Here is a 26,064-nt window from a genome sequence, read left to right on the forward strand (position 1 = left end):
TTCCCCCTACATAGTGGCTCCCTATTGGCTTTCTAGCTAATGTGTTGTCTTTCTCTCTGTGTATCTGTCTGTCCGTCTGTCTTTATGACTGTGTGTCTGTGGGTTTCGGTTGTTCTTGCCCAATTTTCCCGCTTTTTCTTTCTGCCACATTTGGCCTGTCATTTATTTCCTTTGCTTTCCGTGCGAGTTGTTTTGAGCATGTCCTTTGACTGTGTGTCTCCCATCCTGCATCCTCCATCGACTGCTCTCTGCCTGTATTTCAATGTCCGCTTTGAGTGTATGTTCGTGTCCGCCCGCTCGTCTCTCTGTCCATCTTTGCGTGTGCATCCCTTTCTTTGTGTTCGTCCGTCTTCTCCCCTCGTCGCTGTCTCCATAATGTCCCCTCCTCCAGCCTTTGTGACTTTGCTGAACGGGGACCAGGCTCAGGATGCCATCCGCTCCCTCCACCACAGCACTGTCCGTGGACGCCTGATCAACGTCACCCTGCAGCCCACCGACTCCCTGCTCTGCCTCACCAACCTGCCGCACACCTTCACCGCCCAGCAGTTTGAGGAGCTGGTGCGCTCGTACGGAAACATCGAGCGCTCCTTCCTGGTGTACAGTGAGCTGACGGGCCACTCCAAAGGATATGGGTTTGTTGAATACATGAAGAAGGACTCTGCTTCACGGGCACGCTCCGAGCTGCTGGGCCGGCCACTGGTACGTGAGAGCAAAGAAAGATCTACTGCTGCATATCTGTAGTGTGTAATAAGAGGAGGAAGCTTTAAAATGATCTTAAAAAGGTAATGTAGATTCATTGAACCTTTTTATATAAAAACAAAGGATGCATTTGAGTTTCTTCAGCCACAAGTCATCGTCTTTAGCAGTAGAAACCTGAAACACTCCCACAAGGAGCTGAAAATATATGACTTTAAGTTGAATAGTTGTAACAAAGGATGTGATTATGCAAGATTAGATAAAGAACGCTGCATATTTTGAAAGTTTTATACAAATCAAAACAAAAGTGCGAGCAGCTGGCCTGATTAGATTCAAACATAAAAATGAGTGGAAAGAAGAGTGATGCATTTCAGTGTTTTTTTTCTCACATCGAGCTGTTTGCTCCCACAAAACTTGGCCGAAACTTGTGATCATCAGTCGTGGTTGGTAAAAACTGGCAACATAATGGAGAACACATAATCAGTCGAAATACAGGCTCTGCCAGTTGAGTTTGGTTTTTCAATTTTTTCTGCCTGAGTGAAAAATGTAAAATTGAAGTGTAAACACCAAAATTATCTGCGAGAAGGAATGATGAAAACATCATCTGCAGCATCTCTCCAAAGTCTGTCCCCTCCGTACAATAGTTTGTCTTTCCCCCCGCAGTTGTGATTGCTTTAGCAGCGTTCGAGACAGAATCTCTGGGCTCGAGGCCTGACGAGCTCCCAAATCAGCACTTACAACAGCGAGTGAAGCCATATTTATGAATATTGTATGTCACGCTTATGCAATGCAGAATTTATAGAGTGCTCATGATGCGTAGGCGTGTGGAGTCAGTTGAGGATCTTAACAATGTGATTCTGTGTCACACGGCTGATTGTTGCAGGGGGATCGATCGCTGATGGTGCAGTGGATGGACGTCAACCAGCTGAGCCAAGAGGAGAACCTGCACTCCAAGTGTCTGTGTGTGGACCGACTGCCGCTGGACCTCTGTGACTCTGAAGAACTGACCCAGCTCTTCTCTGAAACTTACAAACCTGTCTTCTGCCAGGTGAGAATCCGCAACTCTTTGAATTGTAACTGTACAGAAAACCAATAATGTTCTCTCCAGTTCACGGCATTTTGAAAGGCGAAACGTCTGAGAAACAAAACTTGGCCTGATTCAGCCTTTAGTTTTACACCCAGCGAGGTCAAGTCTGCAAAACTGTGTATCCGAGAGGTTGCATCTGACAAAGCGTTTCTCTGCTGTGAAACAAAGTTTAAGATAAATGTTCTGAAATGCTGTTTATTTTCTCAGAGGCTCATAATGTAGCAGAAGCTGTACAGAAAATATTTCTCGCTGATAACTCCGCAGATGGATCAATGCTTCATAATGACATATTCTGCACACACACTTTTTTTTTTTTTTTTTTTATCAATCGTACATCACCAGGTGAAAGGTGGCGCTAGTAAATTCAGCGGTCAGAATATATTGGCCGGCCTTGCAATATCGCTAAGCAACCGTTTCCATGGTGAGGTGTGGCTGCTGTGACACCAGCCCCACCCTTCAACTCCCTCCCTCCCACTCAGCTGTTTTTTCTTTTTTGTTTTTTTTTTTTTATTACTGGCTCAGTTCGCCCTGCTCCATCACATCCACTCCTCCCCCACATGCCCATTTAAAGTTCACTCGATGGGTATCCGTCATCTGCTGCATTTCCAGTTTTAGCTCCACCCCTCTGCCCCACTCCCACATAGAAATCAATACACCCACATCATCCTGGTCCCATGATGCTTTGTGGGTGTTTCGCTCATGTTGCTTCACTGTTGCAGAGCCAGCAGGCTTTGACCTATAGTTCAGCATTTTTTTTTATGTACAGTACAATGTGTGCTTGTGAGTCAGTTTGTGTATTATTGCATTTCAGCACGTATGCAGCAGAATCCTGAGAGCACAAAGCTTATGAAACCTTGTATACCATTGAACAGGATGCAGAAACAACATACACAGTGTTATAAAAACATATCTGAAGAGCAGTCGCTGTTTTACGAGGCTGCCTGTGTGGGACAGCAATGCAAAGCCATCGTTTTAGTTTCATGGATGCCCCAAATCCATGCTGCAGAATAATTCTGCACAGTATTTACTACGAACTGTGATGAATATTAAACTATATTGTTTTGCCAGTAAAAATATCAACATACTTCACCATTTTCTACTAACAGAAAATGAAGCAGTATGTCATTAGTAAAGCAACCTGCAAAGATTCTGCTTATAAAACTGAAGAAATCAATTTCCAATCATATTTTTGTAAGTTTTCATAAAGCCACTTCACCACCACCCACGATTTATTTATTAAATTATTTTCCAGCTGTTCTTCATTTTCTTTCTGCGCCGCATTCTGGTGTGCATCAACAGCACTTTCAAGAACTGACAACGTAATTCTACTTTATTTTGCCTGAGACTTTCCTACAGCCTGTATGGTGTCTGGATTTTTTGTTGTTGTTGTTGTTGTTTTTTAATTTAAAAATTTTTATTGTTTGCCTCGGATATATCCAGAACATAGAAATGTAAAAGACAAAAAAAAGAAAACAACAACCAAAAAAACCCCATTAAAATAAAATAAAATAAAATAAAATAAAAATAATAGTGTCACAAAATATACATAAGAATAGGAACAGGAGTATGTACACCACATTCCTATACACATATACACACCTACATACCCACATGTACATACATTTATACACACATACGCACGCAGGATACACAGTTAAAAAAATAAGTGACAAAAAAGTAAAATAAAAGAGAGATACCAATAATAAAAGTGATATAATAAATTTGTCATAATGACAACTGTACAGAAAATAATAATGTTGCTTTGAACAAAATTACAGTATAGCAAAATAGTATAATCCTAAAATAATTTATGTGGTCGTAAAGAAACAATTTTTAAAAATTACAACAGTTGTGAGATATTTTAGTAAGTTGCATAACAGTCGACAGACATTGCCGTCCCTTTCTGTCTTCTGTGTGTCTAATGAAACTTATTCAGCATGATATAGCGTTTGATAGCTGCCTGCATACATGTGTATGGCAACAACATAAGTTAATCAAGTTTCATTAGTTAATCAGAGTGTGATATGTTTGTCTCATTAGACCTACACCAATAAATTAGCCTGGTCACCATGTCAGCCAGCATTAGCTTTCTGCAGCTTCATTGATAGCAGCTTGTGTTGACCAAAAATCATAAGTAAAAAGATATCTAGATAGTGTACATTTAGTTTGAATTTGCAGACAATTAAAGAGGTGGTAGAAATCATCCATTCATCATCTATCCACCGCTTAATCCTCACTGGGGTCGTGGGGGGCCGGAGTCTATCCCAGCTGACTCAGGGTGAAGGCAGGTGACACCCTGGACAGGTCACCAGTCTATCACAGGGCCACACTTAGAGACAGACAACCAAGCACACTCACATTCACACCTACGGACAATTTAGAATCACCAATTAACCTCAACATGTTTTTGGACCTTGTGGGAGGAAGCCGGAGAACCCGGAGAGAACCCACGCTGCACGGGGAGAACATGCAAACTCCACACAGAAAGATCCCGGGGTACTAACCAGGACACAAATCTAGCTGCGAGGCAACGGTGCTAACCACCAAGCCACCTTGCAGCCCTGGTAGAAATCATTTTGAGGTCATTTAGAAAGTATCACTGTCACATATTTTATTCACCCGAGAACACTGACAAATTACCTTTTAAACCATAAAATGTCCTTCTCAGTACCTACTTCGTCCCGGTCATAGCTCTTTTTTAATTGTGTTGTAGTTGTTGTTTTTTTCCAAAATATTCACATCATATGTCAGCTTTAAACAACAGAAAAGCACATCACACTAATCTAGGCCCTATGCAATATTCCAACAGCCAATAAAAGACTAAATCTACTGTTACATTACAGTTCCCAAACTTTACTTACACTCACTGTGATGCATTCTACGAGGAATGTCCTGATCAAGTCCCCCCAACACACTTCAAGAGCAATAAAGTTATAAAAAAAATTGCATTTCTGCATCCAAAGTGCTGTGTGTAGAATGGCCCCATTAGCTCCAAAACACGGTACGTATGGATTCACATGCATTTAACACATCGCATCACTTCTACACATCGCTTTTATAGAAGGTCATGTATAAATTTACATTCAGCAGAGGCCTGGTGGCTGATGTTAGCTCATCTGCCCTGTAGCTTGTCAAGTGTGATAGCACGGGATAGATTGGATTTCAGTGGAAATACAGACATGGTGCAGAGTGTGCAGTGGGGCATAACCACTTTTCCATTTATATTCCAGAATAAAGATAAATACATCTGGGAATCTGGTGTCCTTCTGATGTTTCAGAGGCTCACCAGGCTGGTTCAATGACATGCAGAACATGTGTACAGCGTGCCTTGCCTTTCTTCCTTAATGCCTGCAGGTATTTGAAAACGATAAGTAAATGTTAATGCTTTAACACACACACATATATATATATATTGTCCCTGAAGGTGTCTCTCAGGGTTATCTATTCAGCAGAACACCATTCCTAGAGCTGCATTCCTCATGAACACTTTCAATACTTAGAAAGCAGGTGGTCATTTTTCTTTGTAACACATTCATTTGTTTCAGATCATTACCTAATGTTTTCCTGTCGCCAGCTCCAGTTTGTCTTACATAAACCCCTCTTCCTCCTCTGTGCACATAGGTAGAAGTCAGCCCTCTTGTCACTTTTCCTTTGTTCAGAGTGCACTTAACCTGTGGCCTTGGCCCTGAGCGCTATAATTCTGCTGCCCACGAAAGGGCCCTCCAGACAGCACTTTAGTTTGAGTCAGCCAGGAGAGATGGAGGGAGGAGAGGGTAAAGAATGTCAACCATATTAGAGGAAAGTACAGCAGGATGGAGACGTAAGGAGAAATGGGAGTAAGGGAGGACGGAACTTTGAATGCCAGACCTATTAGAGAAAGGAAGGAGCGAGAGAGGAGAGGGCCGGCGGTGTCAGGGCTAATAGAGGGAAGGAGGGAGACGGGGAGAGATGAGGTGAAATATTGAAGAGGCGTAGGATGTCAATCAAACTAAGAAGATTGTTGGCATATATGCAACAATAAATGTAATAATGGCAAGTTAAAAACTCACATTTATACTCAATTAGGAGATAATAAAAGAACAAATGTTATTAGTCATATGCCAGTGGTTGTAAAAGAATAGACAGGTTGGGAGGGAGAGAAGTGAAGACGGAAGAATGACACAGAAATGGAGTCCAGAAGGAGAGAGACGAGTGAAAAGAATACATTTCATACTTTACGGGTCACAGGGAAAATGTAGAGCAGACTAAGAAGTGAAACTTGATCTTGATCTTGCTCAACATGGCTCCAGACTGCGACTAAAATGGATGCATATGCGACTGTCTTCTGATCTCAAGAGTTAAAAATTCCACATGGTTGCATTCATCCAAGTGTATGATGATCATTATTCGTTTTTGATTCCCTCCAGCCGGCACTGATACTGTGTCTATAAAATGTATTCACCCCCCTTGGATGTGTTCTCCTTTTATGCTTTTTAGCATTGAGTCATTGTCAATATAATTTTTTTGGGCGGGTTTTTTTCGACTAGAATTTACAAAAAAAAAGACTCTTTCACGTCAAAGTGCAAACAGATTTCTGCAAATAATGATAATTAATTAGCAATTCAAAAAAAAAAAAAAGGTGATTGCACAAGTATTCACCTCCTTCAGTATGTGGGAGATGCACCTCTGACCACAATTACAGCATTTCATCTGTGTGGATAGGTTTTGGATGAGATCTGGGCTCTGACTCGCCCACTCCAGAACATTCACCTTGTTGTCTTTAAACCATTTCTGTGGAGCTTTGGCTGTATGATTCCGGTTATTGTCTTGCTGGAAAACAAATCTGTTCACGTCCAGACTGCGTCAGGGTGTCCTCCCGTACTTTGCTGTGTTCATTGTACTCTCTGCCTTTACAAGCCTTCCAGCGCCTGCTGCAGAGAATCCACATTCACACATTCACTGGTCTCAGATAATCTCCATTTCATAAATTGAGTGACTTCTAGCACCAGTTGGCTGCAGCTGGTGACTCACTTATAAAAAGGTTTCATACTTGTGCAGTCACCTATTTTACATTTTAGAGTTTTAATTGACATGACTTTGGAGAAATCTGTTTTCACTTGAAAGAGTCTTTCTTTTGTAAATTCTTGTCATGATTCACTTATGAAAAGCTATAAAAGGACAAAATTACCAAAGGGGATTAAGTACTTACTTTATAGGCACTGTGGCTACTGTGTAGTGGTTTCACTTTTCCTTCTTCACTCATGTGAAAAAATCATGTGCTTGTACGACCAACTAAGAACATCAGTGGGACCAGTACTAGAGCACTCCTGGAGCGCATGACACATCTCAGTGTCTTATTTTCCAGAGTGATTTGTAGCTCTAGCTGGAGTGTTGTGTCACATTTAATGCAGTACATTTGTAACAATTCACCTATTAATTCTGAGATGACAGTGTCACAACGCACTATATAAAGGAAGCGGGCGGATCTATGCCTCAGCAGGGGTGAAAATCAGACAATCTCATACATTCGTTTTGGCTCAGAGCACAGCCTTTTACTTTACACACTTTACTTTTTTACCCCCCCTCACATACACAAGCACATCCCCAAACACAAAACAGCAAAACAACGACACGGCTGAAAAACAGTTCTTTAAGTTCGACAATCAATTCATGGCCCGTCCGGCTTTATATATACAGTTCTACCACCACCTGCACGGCTCTGCAAGGCCACAAACAAATGCACGCCACAGTACTCGTGGCAGGTGGCCGACGCCATCAACAGCTGGTCAAACTCACGGCTCTGCGCATCAGCCCTCCTTTGAATGATGGATCTGGTCCCCAGCAGCTCCGCGAAGAGATCCGTCCTCCCGTTCCAGCAACTTTAGTTGTTCCAAAAGTTCAAACGAGCACGTGCACTGCACTCACCTAAATACAGGTTCATGCGAAGCCACGCCCCCAACATACATTTGATTCAATAAACAATACCTGTGACCCAGTGACAAAATACATCTACATTATTTCACAGACAATCATAAGGCATCAATTCACCCCTGATGGGTGCCTATGAAGTGAGGACAGACCGGGCCTTTACACATTATAGCCACATATTGCACAGACAAGCACCATGAAGAAAATGTTATTTTTTTAAACTCTGGTCAAATGCTCATAATTTCCTATGATACACGATAGAGTGTGTATTGAAAGATGCACCACAAATTTCTGATTTTTTATTTTTTTTTCCCCTTGTGAGTGATGATGTAGCCTTTAAACATGTTGCTTTCAGGATTTCACATTTATGTAAATACCAAAGGTATTACACTGCTTTGCATAAATATAAGATGTATACATAAGCTCCAGCCTGCTGTGATGTAATGCAGTTTATGTGGAACAATGAAGCGCGCTAAAGCAGTGCTGAAATAAATGTTTCAACACACACAAAAGTACAAGCAGCAAAACAGTATTTGACAGGTACAGTCATAGCAAAGCTTCAAAGCAGTGATAACTAAAAAAAAAAAACAAAGATGTCAACGAGATCAAAAACACGAGGGCCTCGGAGTCGTTCTCTGCATCAAGTGAAACAAAATGAGGTGTACAAGAATGTGGAATGAATCAGACATGTGTAAATATGGGAAGGCTGCAAACAACAAGAGCAAAGCATTGATTTCTAAACAGATCACAAAACAGAAATAGATGGAGGTGGTATAAAGATAATTGTAAGACAGAATGAAAGGGGCCTCCTCTTTAAAGTTCCCTGTGCAGTTTTAAACCCAGTAGTGTTGTTGTCTTTAAATGGGTCAGTTTCTGATTGTCTCACGTACACAAGGACACACATGTGAAAGCGTGCACACACATAAGGACACACAGGTGACTTGATACCGAGTCCTATCAATGGTGTTAAAGCGTTTCACTGATGAACAGATAGTGGTGCAGTCAGCGTGCAAACAAAGGCAGAGAAGTTGACTGCAAGGTATTAGATGCTCAATATCAAACACATAATCTGATTTGCGACTGTTTTGTGAGGAAGAAAATATGCTCCATATGTTAGTTGGACCTCGGTGATCCTCACAGTGAGTTCTGAATGTAAACTTTGGTTTGTTTACAGCAAAACTCCAAAGACTTTTTGACAATAACCTAAAGTGGGCTTAAGACGAAACCAAAAATAATGAGTTTTATGTTGCTGTCGGGAAATGTAGACGTTGCATTGTTTTATCGAGTACAACAGGAAAAAAACACACATTTTGAATATGTAATGTGTCTTTCTCTGAAAAGCATCACAATCATGGGCACTCATTGTTGCAGAGCTAATTAAAGACTTTCCAAGTGCAATCTTGAGATTCTTGACACAATTATTGACCTCTTTTGGTGAAGCTCAGTGTTTCACATTTTTTATTCAGTGGAAGAATAACTCAGAGAGCAGCATCACAGTTAAAGTAAAAAAAAAAAAATTTTAAAAATCATTTTTACCTTGGTTACATTCTATTTTTTATTTTTTAATAGGCTGGAAGGAACATTATGAGCAAAATAAACACTCAACAGTGTGGCCAAACACATCCACCTTGAAGCTACCCTCACATAGCCAGGCCATGTTCTGCCACTGACACAGGCCTGTGTGAAATGGTCTTTGTGTCATTCTGCTATAGGGGGAAAAAAGGCTTCTTTTATGTCCTCCCAAAATGCTGAAACCATTTATTTGATTTATTTGGAAGAAGACAGTCCATATTAATGAACACTAGCATTACAATGACTTTGTGTAAATATGCTAAATATGTGTAGTCTTTGTTATTGATAAAATAATGAATATATTGTTTCATATTAATCATTATTAATAATTAATACAATCTAAAAAGGTGCATATTAACAAAAGTTAACACCGCAATAGATAAACATTTAAAAAGATTTCATACTTGATCACAGATTTGATTCGCGACCAACCATTTAAGCTGTTTTCATATCAAATCAAATCAAGATTATTGTCATGTTGCTGTACATACACAGCAGTACAGGCAAGACGAGAGAGCGTTTCTTCAGGATCATTTAATTAGGAAGTTTTGCGGATGCACATCGGGGATAAGCAAGACACTAAACGTTCACCCTCGCTGTTTCCTGAAGGGGCCGCTGCGTCCATGCACGCTGTCATCATGTTGAACATGACGAACCTCTTCACTAGAGAAGGTAGAACATTCGCTAACCGCAACGGGAAGACTGTTTTACTTTTACAAGCCTTTTCAGACAAACAGTTTTGACTTGTAGATGTTCTCCTGAACTGGATCTACCAGTCTCCTCTGCAGACCGATCTTGTCGGCCTACTGACAACATTGCTCTTTTGTTTAAAGAAGTTTTTAAGAGGTGGTGGGGACATGTTATTAATAGTTTTATAAATTAAGAAAGCATATTTAAGTATTTTTAAAACTCAATAGATGATACTAATCTAGAAGTGAGGAAATGAGTGTTTTTTTTTGCAAACACTTTAATGGACCTTGTATACAGTCGCTCTGTAGGTTTTAGAGAGGTAACACTGGCAGGAGACCAAATTATGAAACAACACTCAATGTGAGACATGATCCTGCAATGGAAATAAGATTTTTCAGCATCATTTGATATATAAGGTCTAATTTGCTTAAAATTTTGCAGGTTGAATTTCAAAGTTTTTTATTTTTATTTTTGTGTGTTTATTAAACGATAGTCTGGAGTCCAATACAAGATGCTTGGGCATGTTTGTATTTCTTTAAACCAATCATCATTCATCTTGGGCGGAGTTGTAGGTGAGCTGGTGTGCTCAAGCTGCAGCTGGTGGGGAGTGTCGGAGACTTTATAGATCTGCACTTTTCCATAGGAAGCAATGATGTATGGAGTATAGATCGAATGCATGAAGGAATTCTTCTCATTGCTTATTCTAAATATGTACCTTTGATACGTAGAGGTTTAATCAGTAACCAGAACAGGACTTTAAATACATCTTCTGCTGCACGCAAATGTGACAAAAAAAACGTCGACATACAGTTGCTTGGTGAATCAAACGTACACTAATAACGTCTTCATTATGTTATCTAAATTCTCCCACTTTTAAATCATTTCCAGTGGAAGTCCCGCCGTCACTGCCTCCCTCTCATGAACACTCAGCCCCCACCATCAGCCTCTCAGCTCTTTTCATAAAGATCTTTACACTTAAACTTGTCACTGTGATCGGACACGTACCTTTTCTTCGCAGACAGCCGTGACACAGCCGCCGTGACCTCATCACTCACTTCCGACAACTGACTCTCCTCCACGCACACACATGCATACGCAAAGTGACGGGTGCTCCTCCGAGTCTTAGCCCTGCCAGTGACGCAGTCAGCATGTCCTGGCTGGGGACTACGACTCCAGGTCAGGAGCTGTCAGACACACTGATTGCTAGCTTAGCATGTTTGGTTTCCGCGCTCGGAAACACACAGTCGGTCTCATACATAACACATTTTGAGGAAGAGGCCATTTACTGTTTTGTTTTTCGAGAGTCTTTGTGATACGACATCAGAGAGCAGCGACTTGATGCTTTCTCCTCACATCTTAACTTTGTGTTACTGTGCTGACAAAAATTCCACGCTGTGCACAATTCTGTCACTCTTTGATTAAACTTCCTGCCGGCCTTTGGAGAAAGTGCCTCGCTTGCTGATGTTTAGGTATTTCCAGTGAGGCAGCCAACAAACACCCATTAATACAGTGTCTTCTGAGGCAAAAAAAAAATGAAGCCTATACCATATGTGAGATGCACTGTACCAAATCTACATCAATGATGCATTCACTCTGGACTACATCTAAACTGCAGAAATAACATCTGTGTTAAATACTTGCCATTCGATATTTAGTGCCAGATTCAGACCAAATCTGTCCCTATAAGAGCCCACTGTGTCAGATGAGACATTATACAGTCAGAAATGTGTGTCTTAACTGGGCCAAAACACACAACAGGCTTGACAATAATTATCTGTTTTTCACAACCAGCCTGGTGTCATTAGGAAGAAGACACCAGGGGAAAACTCCAAATCAGTCCTGATACTGGTTGTCTTGTGCTCACAAAAACCTAAAAAAAGAACTAGAAAGCGACTGTGCATCCATCCATGGGTTGCATGTGGACCTTTTGGCTCTTATTGGTCACAAATGTTGTAGAAGTTGTCACATGACAGGATATAGGGTTAAAAAAAAAATCTTTCAGGTTGGGCTGTAACATTTAATCTACATCCAGTGTGAGAATATTTTCTGTAATGGACCCTAATCCTAAAAAACTGCAGGAACTCCAACAACGCAAATCAAGAGTTGGGTACAACAGTCAACATGCATCACCACTTGGAGCCCTGATGGACGCACTGCACATTCAAATTTGCATAATTTCTTCTTGAATTGCGCTCATATTATTTATTGCAGTGAGGTGTAGAGCGTATCACATGAAACTGTGCGACTTCACTTTGCTAGCAATGCTGGTTGCTTGTCTGTGCAGTGAAGTGTGAGCGAGAGAAATAATTTTGAATTGACATCAAATTGAATAATAGTTTCAACCTGCAAACAGCTCTGCGTTCATCTCCACACCCGTTACGCTTGTTTGATTTACTCGTGAAGTCTTCATTGCATAAATATGTTAATATCAATGCAATCATTGCAGAGATATGTTAATATATATCATGCCAATATCATGCTACACATGTGCCTCGTTTGCCACCTCTGCAAGTAGGTATGTGAACACTTAAGTGAATAAAATAATTTATTTTAAGTCACTTTTTTTTTTTAGCCAATTTCAAGTCAAAGTCATAGAATATGTTACTATTATGCCCAGTTCCAGATAATGTCCCCTAAATAAGTATGCTAAGATATCTCTACTGCCAGCTTTTTACGGTGAGATGCATGTAAAAGTGACGTAATAAGAGTTTTTCCCCCCTTGATATAAATAAGTCAATGTAAATAATCCACATATATCCTATCAAATGATGGATGGTCTCGGTTGTTCTGATAAGAAAACAACATATAACATGTCTAGCTGGCCCTACGTGGGGCTCACAGGGTTAACAGCAAACCTTTCTGGTCTCAAACTGCAGCACCAGGAAGACTCACCTCCAGTTTGTCATGCACTAAGTGCCACTTTGCATATAGGGCTTTAGATCTTGTGAAATTAGTTTCTATGGCAGGCTGTCGTACTGTACAAGTAAAAAAAAAAAAGGGGAGATGTCAACTGCGGTTAATTATGCTAAAATTCAAGGTACCTCCACTCCCGCTGCACTCTGACTTGACTCATTTGGCAGAGATGTTTGATTATGTTGTCAACGGCAGGAATGGTAAGTAATGTTTCAGTACAAGTCGAGATTAAATGCAACAAAATGCTGCAGCTCCTCGGGCTGCATCAGAGCCTGATTTCAGGCTTTCCATAGTATAATCCTGTCTCATACTGAAACTGATTCCCTTGTTACTTTTCTTGTAAGTGGTCTCTTTATGCTTCTCCCATGTACGGTATACAAAGCTGACATTCAGCAATGTGGCGAGTGACGGCCTAATTGCACCGCTCCAGAGAATAGCAAAAACAAAGTGTCACAGTTTGACGTGCTCGTACACACTGCTCGCTTGAGACAGAAAAACCTGCTTTGAATCACCCGTAATGTTTTCCCTGGACTTGGCTCAGTTTAATATGTTATACAAACATAACTACCTGTTGGCCAAAGCATGAAAAGCCTGTTCTGTTAATTAACTAAAGCAGGGTAATTGCATATTGCACTAGAGAAAATTCTGCTGTTTCTGATTTACATCAAGAATGATTTAGAGGACAAAGTATGAAGTGCCAAATTTGTGCAGTTAATTACTCTTTAATTTGCCTGAGTCACACCTTGAGGACAAAGTAGAGCCAATCGTGACAGGAAGAAGTAAAAGATGGCTGCAACATTAAAGTGCTCTCAATAAAATCTTGAATATTTGTGTCCAACCATTAGCATTTCAGACATGATGTTGGATGAAAATCAAGAAATGCCTTTCTTGCTTTTCAGAGAGCCCTTTAGTTTTACTAATATCTTTGGATTCAGTTTTTTTTTTTTTCACTCTTGATGCGAACACCTCTGCCTTTTTCTGCAGAAATACAATCCAGTCCTCAAACCACGATCTTAGCGTTTTACGTGCTTGGTCTGTGCAACAGCCACGGTGGTTAAAACAGCAAGTGAAAGTGCTAAATGCAGTTATTTGTGTTTTTAAAGAGAGCAGAGAAATACATAGAGAGAGCGCTAAATGGCAGCTGGCATTTACAAGGCTCAAATACAGTACACACAGGCCTGCTTTAAATTTACATAATTGCCTGTGCAGATCTGAATAATGATTGAATGCTTTATATAGAGTGAGTGCAATTGGAGGAAAAATCTGACTAGAGAGAAGCTCGCTCAGTCTTTGCATCATCACTCACATATGCTCACGCACACGAGTTGACGATGGCCTGAATACCATTTCCACAGGATCCAATTTGAATCCATTTTGATATATAACATATGTTTCACAGTTTACCCACTTCCACTCCATAACCCCCTCCTCCCTTTTTTTTGTGTGTGCACACAAAAATAATGGTTAGCAAGTTTTTATTTGTTTTCCTTCCCGTCTTTTCTGGCTCATATCCTCCGTCAGCCTCCCTCCCTCTCTCGCTCTCTCCACTCGTCAGTCACTTAATCAATCTCTGATGTTTTCCTCCCTCGCTCCTCTTTCCTGCTCTCACATTTTCTATCCATCCTCTCCTCACTCCCACTCTCTCCCCCTCCTCCATCCATCCATCCATCCATCCATCCATCCATCCATCCGTCCATCCATCCATCCATCCATCTCTCAAGTGGTAGAGTGGTTCAGGTCATTTCCATACAGTTTGCTTAATATATGCTGATGATAATAGCCTATCGACCTACTCCTCCACACATACATGCATTTTCCTCTCTTGTTCCCTCCATCCATCCATCCATCCATCCTCTGTTCAGACCGGAGGGAACAGCAGACAAATGAGAGGAGGGAGGAAGTGGAGGGCCACTTGATTGAGCGTTAATGCTAACAGGCGTCAGTGTTCAGGCTGAGAAAGTACAAATGGATTTGTTTCTGGCTGATTTTATAATCTGTTCAGATGTAGCTATGGTTTTTTCCCCCCACACACATATACATGAGACGATAAGGTAATTTTCAGTTTCTGTTACAGTCTACCTCATGAAACTTGGAGCTTGTTGTAAATGCTGTTACTTGGTTGGTTCTGACTGCTTAAACTGGTCGGTTCACTGGTAATGTCTGTGAAGATTCTCAGTCATCCAGGTCATGGTTATTCTCGTAGTTTAATCGTAACAAATGGACTTGCTTGACTTTCACCTCTCATCCACTCTCATCTCCCTCCGATGAAGCCTCTTGGATGAGAGGTGAAACATCTTTAAGAAACTCAAGCAAGTCCAACAACTGTTATTTGTTGTCCTCGTATGTAAATGCAGCATTCATATCAAACACAGTGGAGAAAGGGACTTTCATAGAGCTCCAGGGTGATGCAACATTAAGAGAGCAAGATGCTTCTTGCTTGCAGGAACAGAAAAATATTACTAAAGCTTTAACTGCCTTTATAAATGGTCGTGCTATGTGTATGGGATGTTACATAATCTATGTTCTGCTCTATGTGGGAGCATTAGAAGCTTTAAAGACCCCCTGTTGTGAAAACTTAATTTTTTACCCTGTTAACATGTCCCGATGGTGGCGGGGTTTTTTTATGCATGATGGAATGGATGAGCAAAATAAGCAGTAAATGTTGCAGCTGAGTGTACCGATGACAGTCCCAAAAACACGGGGTTGGGGTTTCATACGTGATAAACCTAAGGAACCCATTCTGTCAGCTTGCAGGATGGAGCTTCCTGTATTGTTATTCTTTCTATAATCAGTTTCCAGCTTGAACATGTATGGATGAATTACTCCCATATTGCAGCTTGTCATTGTGTAGAGTTTTACAGTGTTTGAGCGAAGTCATAGATGAGCAGGTGTGCACAAGATGCAGCGAGCGGTGAGGGAGGTTGTAGCTGCAGACAGTGACTTCATGGATTCACACATTCTGAAGGAAGCAAAGCTGTGGAGTTGCAGGGAGGGGCAACTCTAAATATGTAACTTTAGACAGAGTTGAGTTTTTAGGGGTTTGATCAATGACCAGAGAGGGACTTGAATGATTATGCAAGTGGAGCAATTTAAGTGTTCAGAGCAACATAAAGAAACACGTACAAATCAAGAAAACTTTATTGAATTTCCCTTCTGGGATGAATAAAGTATTTTTCATTTCATTTCATTTCATTTCAAAACGTCTTCACCAATTTGACAATACAGGTGAGAAAAACCCCATTTTAAATACAGAAATGCTGCAAGTGGCACAGACTACAACTAAAAAGAAAAGAATACAGCTGGGTGACTCATCAAGTTACTAAAGTAGTGCTGGAAAACAGGCTGGCGTGTACGTTCTGCTTGTGCATTCTAGTGACATGATTCCTGTATCAGTGCATTGCAGAGTTTTTTGTCTAAATGCTGCATCACTGTTGTCAAATTAGGGAAGATGTTTCTTCAGCGTTCTTGCGTTTTATCTATTTAAATGTGTTTTCTCAAGTTTCTCAAGAGCCCTCTTTGCCTCCGTAAATTAGAGCCGGAACTGACAACCACGTTCTGAATAATGTGCCAGTTATTTCTTCAATTAGGCAACTAATGGGTTCGTCAATAAAATGTCCAAGGTGACATCTGGCTGGTTTTGTCTAACTTCCAGCCAAGAAAAACTGAAAGACATTAAATTTCCAATGATATAAAACAGAGAAAAGCAACAGCTCCTGTATAAGGGGCAGAGGATACAAAAAAATCCAGCTCTGTTGCTTAAAACTTGTCTTAAAAGAGTGTTTACATTTTTGGCGATCATTTTCCATCCGTTGCTCGATGACAGTCGTTTTGCAGCTATTATTTTACATGAAGAACATGAGCTGCTAGCATGCATCATCAAACTACCTGCGACATGCTGCTGCTCCTGGTTGACTTCTCCCTCCAGCATCCAGACCTCCCCTGATCTGATTTCAGATTAACTGTAGATGCTGTGACATCTTCTGCTCGGTGCATTATGTGTATTCATATCTCTGCAGTGCTGCTTTGTGTTGGGTTCTGCTCTGTACAACCCTGTGGGGGAGTTTTATTTCTCTCACTGAAGAAATTATTCACTTGGACCTGAATTCATTGACTAAATATCCTCGAGAGCGGAGGCTATTGGAAAAGTACAACACAGGAGCTGTTTCTAGCTAGAGAGGGTTTTTTTTTACTGTTACTGAAAGTATCTGGGTGGTTGGTAGATTCATGGACTGACTTGAAACTGGTAATTCTCCAGAATACCACATTACAACTACCAATCAGACTTCATGTTTGTTCGTTGGATTGCCTGCTGTGTAGTCAATATTTCACTGGGTCTGAGACTTCACAATTGGTCTCTGCAAAATAGGCTTTTTTGATTGTAGTCCTGACTCACAGTCACTTATCAGACCTTGTGTGACAAATGACTGCAAAATAAACCAACAAGTGGACCAAAATATGCACCAATCACCCACAACAAGGTCCCACTCATACACCAAAACAGCTCTGACCAGTCAGGTCATTGACTCTTAAGGTGTCCCGTGGTATCAGACGCCAACATATTAGATTTTGTAGCATCTCTGTTGGTTAGACATTCCACAGATGCTTGATTTGAATGAGATCTGGGGAGTTTAGAGGCCAAGACAACATCTTGATCTCTTTGTTATGTTCCTTAAAGCATTACTGAGAATTGTTTGCAGTGTGGCAGGAAGCATTCTGCTGCTGACCGAGGCCACTACCATTAGAGAATACCATCGGCATGAAGGCAAGTGAGATGTGCAGCAATGTTTAGGTGGATTATACGTGTCAAAGTAGCATCCACATAAAGGCGACATCCAAGGTTTCCCAGCATCACATTGCATCGACTGACTTGCCTTCTTGTGCTGTATAAACATCACTCAGATCTTTGCACTTGTCCCTTGTTCCTGCCTCCAAAACATCAGCTTCAAGAGCTGCCTGTTCACTTGCTGCCTCATATATCCTCCTTTAGCAGATGTCAATGTGTTAAGGTTTATTCACTTCACCTGTCTACGTTGCTAATGCTGTGGCTCAACATCACCAGTCCGGCTACTAACACCAGGTCAAGTGATGTGTTTTAACCACAAGCCATTAGCCATTGTCATTATCCAATATTAGCCTTCCTACATTATTTAGCTGCTCCTCAGACACTGGAAATGACTGAACCTTCTTGACAGAGAAGTCAATCTTCTTTGAGAGTAATGCTACCGGTCAGCAGTATACCGGCCTTGAGAGGTCTGATTATTGACCAGTGTCCATAAAGATGTGATATCATTGTTCCATCAACTTTATATGTTGGAAAAAGAGCAGACATTACACTAGATGTTACCATTTAGTTGGTAGGAGGATTTTGTTGTTCGGTTTATTACATAGACAAAGATCCTTGTGGGTTGTGTGTGTTTGCATGAGTCCCTGCAGCAGTGCAGGAAGAGCAAGAGGATATATCTTTTACGTCATGTAATTTTTTTTATCTGTCCTTTTTGGCAAAAGCAGCTGAGACGAGCGCTTTTTACCTCCTCTACTGTGTGTGTCTGTCAGGCCTGCACAAAAAATACACACACGACAAGCTGAAGTGTAAAGGTTCCTGTTCAAAGTTGCATTTGATGTGTATATTTGTTAGTTTAAATGCCTCATAAAACATTAAGTGGATGAGAAATTGGCTAACCTGTTGCTGGCTTTGCAGTCTCATGCCAGTGACTCACTCACAAGCAGAGGGCATCACCATGGCAACTTGGCCCGTATAGAAAGTCTGCTCTGGAGAAAGCTGTGTGTTGTTCGTTTAATCCAAACATATAAAACAACCAACACGTCAGCTTTCTCGATACATGATATTGCTATTACTAGACGGTGCCAAGAGCTTGATACAGAAATAAAAGGGAGTCTGACCTCGTTTGCTTGCCGTGATGATTTATTAAAAGATAGAATAAATGAAAGTAGTATTTTCCAGGCATCTGGTGAGAAAAAAGAAGGCTTCTATTAAGCAACAAGCTGCTGATATTGGATAATTAGAAGTGAGTACATTTCCATTTGCATACTGAGGACAAAATCCACTCTGAAAGACCTTGCCTCCATTAAAACAGCTCTTGGTGATAATGCCTACGTTAGTGGCAAATTCATCTTTTATTCCTGCAATAGTTGTGGAAGTCTGAAAGGAGAAACTGGGTAGTTGACATGAGTTTTTGCTGTTCGAAGTTGGGCCGTTTGTCAAGAGTTTACAGCTCATCATATAAGGAAAAAAACTCCATCATAGAGGAGGCGGAGAGACTCATTTGAACAGCTGCTCCATAAGTTCATGTTGTGATTTTCAAAGGGTCGGTCTTCGCTGCTGACAACAACAGATAGCGCTGATGGCATTGTTGTTTTAACTTGTCATTCATCCGTTATTTGTACTTGCTTCTCGGTTCATATTTCAGGAGGCTGACGGGTTGTTGCTGAAACAAGTTATTTCACTTATTCTAGGAAACAAAATCCTAACTGTGAGGAGACGGTGCTAACATATCAGTGACACCGCTGTTCAGAAGAGAACAGTGTTGGTATGGCTGATGTGGGGATGCCCAGAATCTCAACCTGCACCATATTTTAAGGGAAGGCTGTTAAATAGAAAAAATATCTCATGTAACAGAAACAACAGGCAAATAAGAAAGGGCTTTAATTAGACACTCGAACAGGTGGGAGGCCTTGACTTGTGTATATAAACCTGATAATTAAATCAATATAACCTGAGTAATAACTGGATTAGCTCAAAGCACATGAAGCAATAACAGATATAAAATTAAAATCGTAGAGAAAATGAAGCCGTGAAACAGTGGAGGTTTAATTAAAATGTTCTTGGAGGCAGAGCTGTTGCAGAAATATAACTAGTGGTTGTATATAACTGGCAAAAGTAAATTATTTTTTAGTTTTCCTGAAGCAGAAAATGAGAACAAAATGTTGTGTGCCAACGAGGTGCTCGAAGTACATAATTGAGACCCAAATGTAAAAAAAAAGAAAGAAAGAAAGCAAATCAGAAGCACTACTTGTCCAACAGAACAGCCTTTTTATTTTACCAGAAACATGTTTCTTCCTTTTTTGTGTGTGTTTGAAAACTCTCTTGGCAGGGAGGTTCCTATAATCTGTAGGGTTAATTGAAAAGTCACTTGTCATTTTTTTTCTGTCTTGCAGCTTGCTCAGGATGAGGGCAGCCCAGTGCGAGGGTTTGGCGTGGTGGAATATGAGAGCGCGGAGCAGGCGGAGGCTGTGCTGATAGAGATGGACCGAACGCTGGTGGGAGGACAGGAGGTCCGTCTGTCACTCTGTACCCCCGGCACCTCAGGGAGAAGCACCTTGGCTGCACTCATTGCTGCCCAGGGTATGGTGAGTATTTAACACAGAAAACACAAAGGCAGCATCACATCACAGACATATAAAACAAAGTACACTACCGTAGTTTCCAGACTATAAGCCGCTACTTTTTTCACACGCTTTGAACACTGCAGCTTAAACAATGATGCGGCTAATTTATGGATTTTTACGAATTTGCTTCGAGACGAATGTGACATTGAGAGCGACAACGAAAGAGAGACTGAGGAAGTGTGTGACAAATTAATTCTGAGGCTGTTGACACTGAAGATGACGACTTTAGTGGTTTTAGTGAGCAGGAGGAAGATGAAGATAGTGATCAATGACTTTTCCTGGTAGGCCACTGTATTTTATTTTTTCTTAACCAGCCGTGTTACAGGCACTGTTCTGAAAAAAGCATTTACGGTACATATTTGTGTAAGTTACCGGTACGTATTTAATTAAAAGTTTTAAAAAATCTTTCTGTGTTTATATCTCACTGCAGCTTATCGACAAGTGTGGCCTGTATATGTAAAAAAAAAAAAAAAAGTCTTTTTAAAGTTAGCAGGTGCGGCTTATATTCAGGTGCGCTCAGTTGTCTGGAAATTATATATCTACACCCACCAGTACACAGGCTTTGATGGTAGCCACTGGTCAGATGTCAAAAGACTAATATTAGCACCAATTAGCACAGTCGCAACACTTCACTAGCCAACTAATCCTAGTGTGGGTTGGTTAGTTACTGAACAGCAAAAAAGACCAACAAGATTGTAGCATAGAGGAGAGACATCCAGGTGAATCCTGACCTGGGGGGAAGTGTTTCTCAGAAAAGCTAGTCAGTGTTTGTATCTCAAACTCTCCTCCCCACGCGACCTCGGATGTCGTGGACAATTGTGTCTAAGACTTTGAGGTAAGCTCACTCACTGAGCCCCCAGTCTGACAGCCAGACGGTGCTCATCTCTTTTCTCGCTGTATTATACGCACGGCATCACACTCTGGAATCCTCAGCACAATGGCCATCTAAGCTTGAGGAGTATTCATAAAGTATTCATAAAACTGAAGTGGTGACCGGAATGGTACGACAAAGAAAAACATGAAAAATATCACATTGGAGAAGCTGGAACCATCAATTATTCATTTTCCAGTGAATCACCAAATCATGTCTACTGTAGACGTGTCATTGATTTTCCCAGTTGCCTTTTTTCACATTTTTTAAAGGTCCCATATTGTGCCCCTTTTCAGGAAGTTAATTAAAGTCTCACATGTATCAAAAATGTGTCTTTCAATGTTTCGGCTCCAGATGCTGGTGGTTCATGGTTCATTTCCTCGTGAGGGTGGAACTATTGGTTCTTGTCCATCACTTCCTCTGTATGTTGAAGTTGTCACATGATGTTGCAGTCATCAAATCAGTATTTTAGCAATGCAGAGCAGCAGCTTGGGAATGGCTCTGAAGGGACTGCTGGTTAACAAGTATTTTTAATTGGCTGCTTCGGTCACGACTCCTCTGACAACAGAAACAGAAAATAATGTTAATAAGAACAAGTTAATTCAGCTGCATTCAAATACAGTATATGTGAGCACAGAGAGCAGGAGAGAAGCAAACAGATGTTCAAGGACTGACACAGCTGTGTTTGGGCGATAACCCGGATCTTGTTTATTAGTTTCAAATCAGTCTTAAAGTTTCCACCATCTCTACAGTTTTACAGTTTCCACAGAGCTCTGTGGGCATACAATCAAAGCCAATGGTAATGTTAGCCACATTAGCTGCACAATGTCCTAACAGTAAGGATTTTCCTATTGTTACGTTGCTATTGCTTATATATAAATATATAAAAGTTAATCCACTGGGTCTTCAGTTCCTCAGATGCTGGGAGGACATTAAGACTCTTCTGTTCACTCTTGCAGCCAACAGCAGAACATTTGGTTTGGTTTGCTCGTGGCTGAGACATTTTAGAGTTAGCAGAAGCATCTCTAGAAAATAAATAAAGCTGGCAGACAGCAAGGCAGCTGCTCTTTCTGAATGACTCACCTCAGAAGCAGCAGGCAGTGAGGGCTTCAGATTATACAAAGTTTGAGTTAGACGTCAGTCGATTTCTATTTTGGAACGTAGCCGTTCAGTTAAAGTCTTAATGAATTGTAAAGCTAAACGGCTTTCAGTAAACACCTCCAAGTATTCTTCACTTTCTCTATGTAGTTCTGAGACAACAAGTTAAACAACGTTACCACAGCATGTACACATAATGCCTCCCACGCAGAATCCAACTCATGAGCAAGGCTGAAATGATTTGCACATGATGTCTTGAAATAAGTACAAACGATTAAACAAACGTAAGCCCATTAGTTAGAATTGGTGTCAGGGTTGATGCAGGGACCCAGAATTACGGGACTCCAAGGACTAAAAGCAGAAACTGAGGAAGTTGACAATTACCACAAAAAAAATAAAAATAAAACGAAAATAAAAAACCATAGTAACACAGTACACATACAGGCTGGGCTCAAAAAAAATCCTCAGCGAAAACCAGACAGGTGATTTTAACTGTCAGTTTTAATGCCTGTAGCTAATAGGCGTCCATTAAAAGACATCTCGGCACTAGTGTGACAATCAGAACCGTCCTGATTTTAGCTTGTAAATATCAACCATGTTGGATTTTATCAGGGTGGGCCTGATGAGTCTGTGTGCAGATTTGGAGGTTTGAGGACGAATCTGTAAACCCATCACACGACCAAATAATCTGGGCTGAACATCATTGGAGACCACAATCTCAGTTTCAACCTCCGATTGTCAGAAGGGGTGAAACTGAGGTAAATTGGCCTGAAACTCCTGTAGTGTGAGCACAAAGGCACAAAGACCATCTGTGAAAGAAATAGTGGGATCAGGTGAGTGGAGGAGTGGGTCAGCTGACACCGCTGGCAGGTAACACAGAGAAGTGGGAATGGCAAGGCCTGAAAGGACAACAGAGTTAGTGCACTGAATGAATAAATTAAATGAAAAAAAAAAACCCCAGAACTAACTAGTATTAGTCTGTTAAATAGGGACTTTAAAGGAATAACTGTACATGCTCACATATGAAGGGAAAAAGTTAGAATAGCACATGCACAAGTGTTGCAAACTTTTCCTGAGCTGATTCTTTCTCCAAATGCATTATTGTTTACTTAATGTTGTTTATTTCAGTCAGCAAGGTCTCAAGAAGCATTATACATTAAAGCAAAATTAACTTGTCAGCTCGACAGCTTGACAAGTTTAAGCAAACTCAGCAAAGGAAACCCCATAAATTTAAGAGAGAAGGCACAGAAACACTTCTGGAAAACTAGACGCCGCATCGCCCAAACACTGGACTTCCCAGACAAACAAGCAGACAAGCTCAACATGTAGCTGTGAAGCCAGTGCCAAGTGGTTATTACATCCACATCCAGGGATGAGATGCACCAAGGTTTGACACGGTGCACATGCATGAACAGCCTCAGGCCAAAATAGTCTTTGTAGCTGTGATATCCCTCCTACACAGTGCCGCGGTAGCAGAGAGGCACTGACATGATAATTATAGTTCTATAGAGTGATTGGGCTCCTCCACTGTCTCCTGCTTCCTGAAATAAACCGAACTCACAGCTTGCGACTCAGTATGACACTCATACATGCAAGCATCCCAGTAGATGCGTACCAGCAGACTTGCACTCACAGGAAGTGATGAGAGTTCCAATCAGCTGTGGAAAAGGAGCATGGGTTAGTTTTACTACAGTGTGCATCCTGCTACCCATCGGGAACAGTGTTTAGATACAAAGCAGGAAAGGAAGCACAGCATCGACTACTGAGAGGTTTGTCTGTATACATGAGTAATCCAGTTAATATTCAGGTTTTGAAATAGTGTTGTACTGGTTAAAATATGAGATAATGTTTGTTTCTTGGGAAATAGCATCTGAAAAAAAGGCATCACTTGCCCTCTCAGACTAACCTTTAGTTTGCCATATTAGTTGCATTGCTCTACTTGATAATGTTTTTTTTTTAATTTATGTTTTTCATTAAGATTTTTGTTAAGCCTGTTTATAAAATTCATTTTTTATTCACTTTTTGCATCTTTTTTTATTTATTTATTTAAATGTATAATAATGTATAATATTGACCTTAACTGACATACAGTCGTCCTCAAATGTGTTCACTGAAATAAGCTGAAATTCACAAAAGTAATTATAAATAAAAAGTTTAATGAAAATCATGACATGAATTGTAGTTCAACAGAAATATTCAAAAAGCAAACAAGCATGATGGGACCCATAAACTACTGTTTTGTTGAACAACCCTTTGAGCCAATCACTGCAATCCAGTGTTTTCTGTAACTCTCAGTCAGACTTCTGCACCTGTTGACAGGTGTTTGGATTTTGGTCCACTGCTCATCAGCAAAGTGATCTAATTTGTCCAGGACTGTTTTGTTTGTTTGTTTTTAATTATTCTTTTCAACCACAATTCAAAAGCAATGTCTTATTTCACCAAATTATAATTTGACATTTTTTAAAATTTATTATTACTTTTTTCAGTTTCAAGTTGTGACTGTTGTGAATTTTGTCTTTTCTTGATTGGAAGGGTTTGAATACATTTGACGACGACCGTATGTCTTCATTTGGCGCTGCTTAAATAATAATCTAAAACAAATGATAATTCGATTTTTTTTTAAAACTATTTTTAAACATCTTTCTATTTTTTGTATTTATTTACAATGTATATTTTTATTCAAAATATATTTTTTTCCCTTAATATTTTGTTGACTTTTAAAAAAAAAAATCATTATTATAATTTATTTTATTTAACAAGTGTCAGCAATTATATCGGCTACAGCAGAGTTTTATCTTTTTTCAACTAACTACAATACTGTGCATGCACTGTAATATGCAGTGTTCAGAGCTCTGGTTTTCTTTCTTTTAATATGACTTTCCATCAAGTCTGATTAACGAATAATCCAAAGTAAATGAAAGCACTTATTAACAGTGTTGATAATTTGATCAGCCTATAGGCACTACGTTCAGCAGTGGTGCCACGTGGGCACCCTCCATTATACATTTATATTGATGCAGGTTTATAGTTCATTATTAGGTACCCACAGGCCACAGAAAAGGCTTACAGCTTTCTATTTAAATATTTTAAATTGCACTCTTATGCTGATGGGGTGCTACAATTAAGTCAGAGTTTGTAGCCTGTAACTTTTACTCACAACACTGTTGATCCACTTTAAATTTCCCTTACGCACTGACCAGCACTTGTAATGGCCCTTTAAAGGTGCTATGAATGACTTACTTATGAATTTTAGCTTCACTTGGACTAGTTTTTAAAAAATATGTCTGACAGCTCTATTGTCATTCTCTGATGGTATCGTCGCTTTTGCAGAGCTTGAATTATCAGGTGCAGGTAAAGAGTTTGTAGCCTTGGAGGACGGGCTGAAAATTACAGATTTAAAAGCAACAAAGTGACATTCACAGAGTCTGGATTGTAACAAAGAGGATAAAAAAGACATTGAGAGAAAATGTGTTTATGAATAAATTAGCAGAGGAAGATGGGGGAGATGTGAGAAGGAAAGAAGACATAAACTCAGAGGAGGAAAAAAAAGGGAGGATTTGATTGAGTCGAGAAAAAGGGAAGGAGAAAGAAAGAGGAGATGGAGAGTGAGACGGCATTTGGAGCCTGAGAGGACTGTTAGGTTACATTAGTACCCCGAGGCTCCTTCAGGATTATTGCCCTGAATGTGAGCAGCCGGTAAAAGAAACATCAGACCTTCAGAAAGATATCAAGACTTACTCCTGGCTACAGTTCTCCTCTGAGGCGCTTCTCTCATTTCTCCAGTTAGTGAATGTGAGTGCGAACGCTGAGGACCAGATGGCCT

General features: G+C 40.4%; 1 protein-coding gene across 1 annotated transcript in view; it reads left to right on the forward strand.

Moving 5' to 3' along the window:
* Positions 1-26,064, forward strand: part of raver2 (ribonucleoprotein, PTB-binding 2) — a 108,399-nt gene that overhangs the window by 55,702 nt on the left and 26,633 nt on the right. The window contains exons 3-5 of the mRNA XM_008286361.1: positions 392-699; positions 1,580-1,744; positions 20,042-20,233. Coding sequence (XP_008284583.1) covers positions 392-699; positions 1,580-1,744; positions 20,042-20,233 — 665 coding nt within the window. The remainder of the gene's footprint in view (positions 1-391; positions 700-1,579; positions 1,745-20,041; positions 20,234-26,064) is intronic.

Source organism: Stegastes partitus, unplaced genomic scaffold (assembly GCF_000690725.1).
Source record: "Stegastes partitus isolate 25-593 unplaced genomic scaffold, Stegastes_partitus-1.0.2 Scaffold452, whole genome shotgun sequence".
NCBI lineage: Eukaryota > Metazoa > Chordata > Actinopteri > Pomacentridae > Stegastes > Stegastes partitus.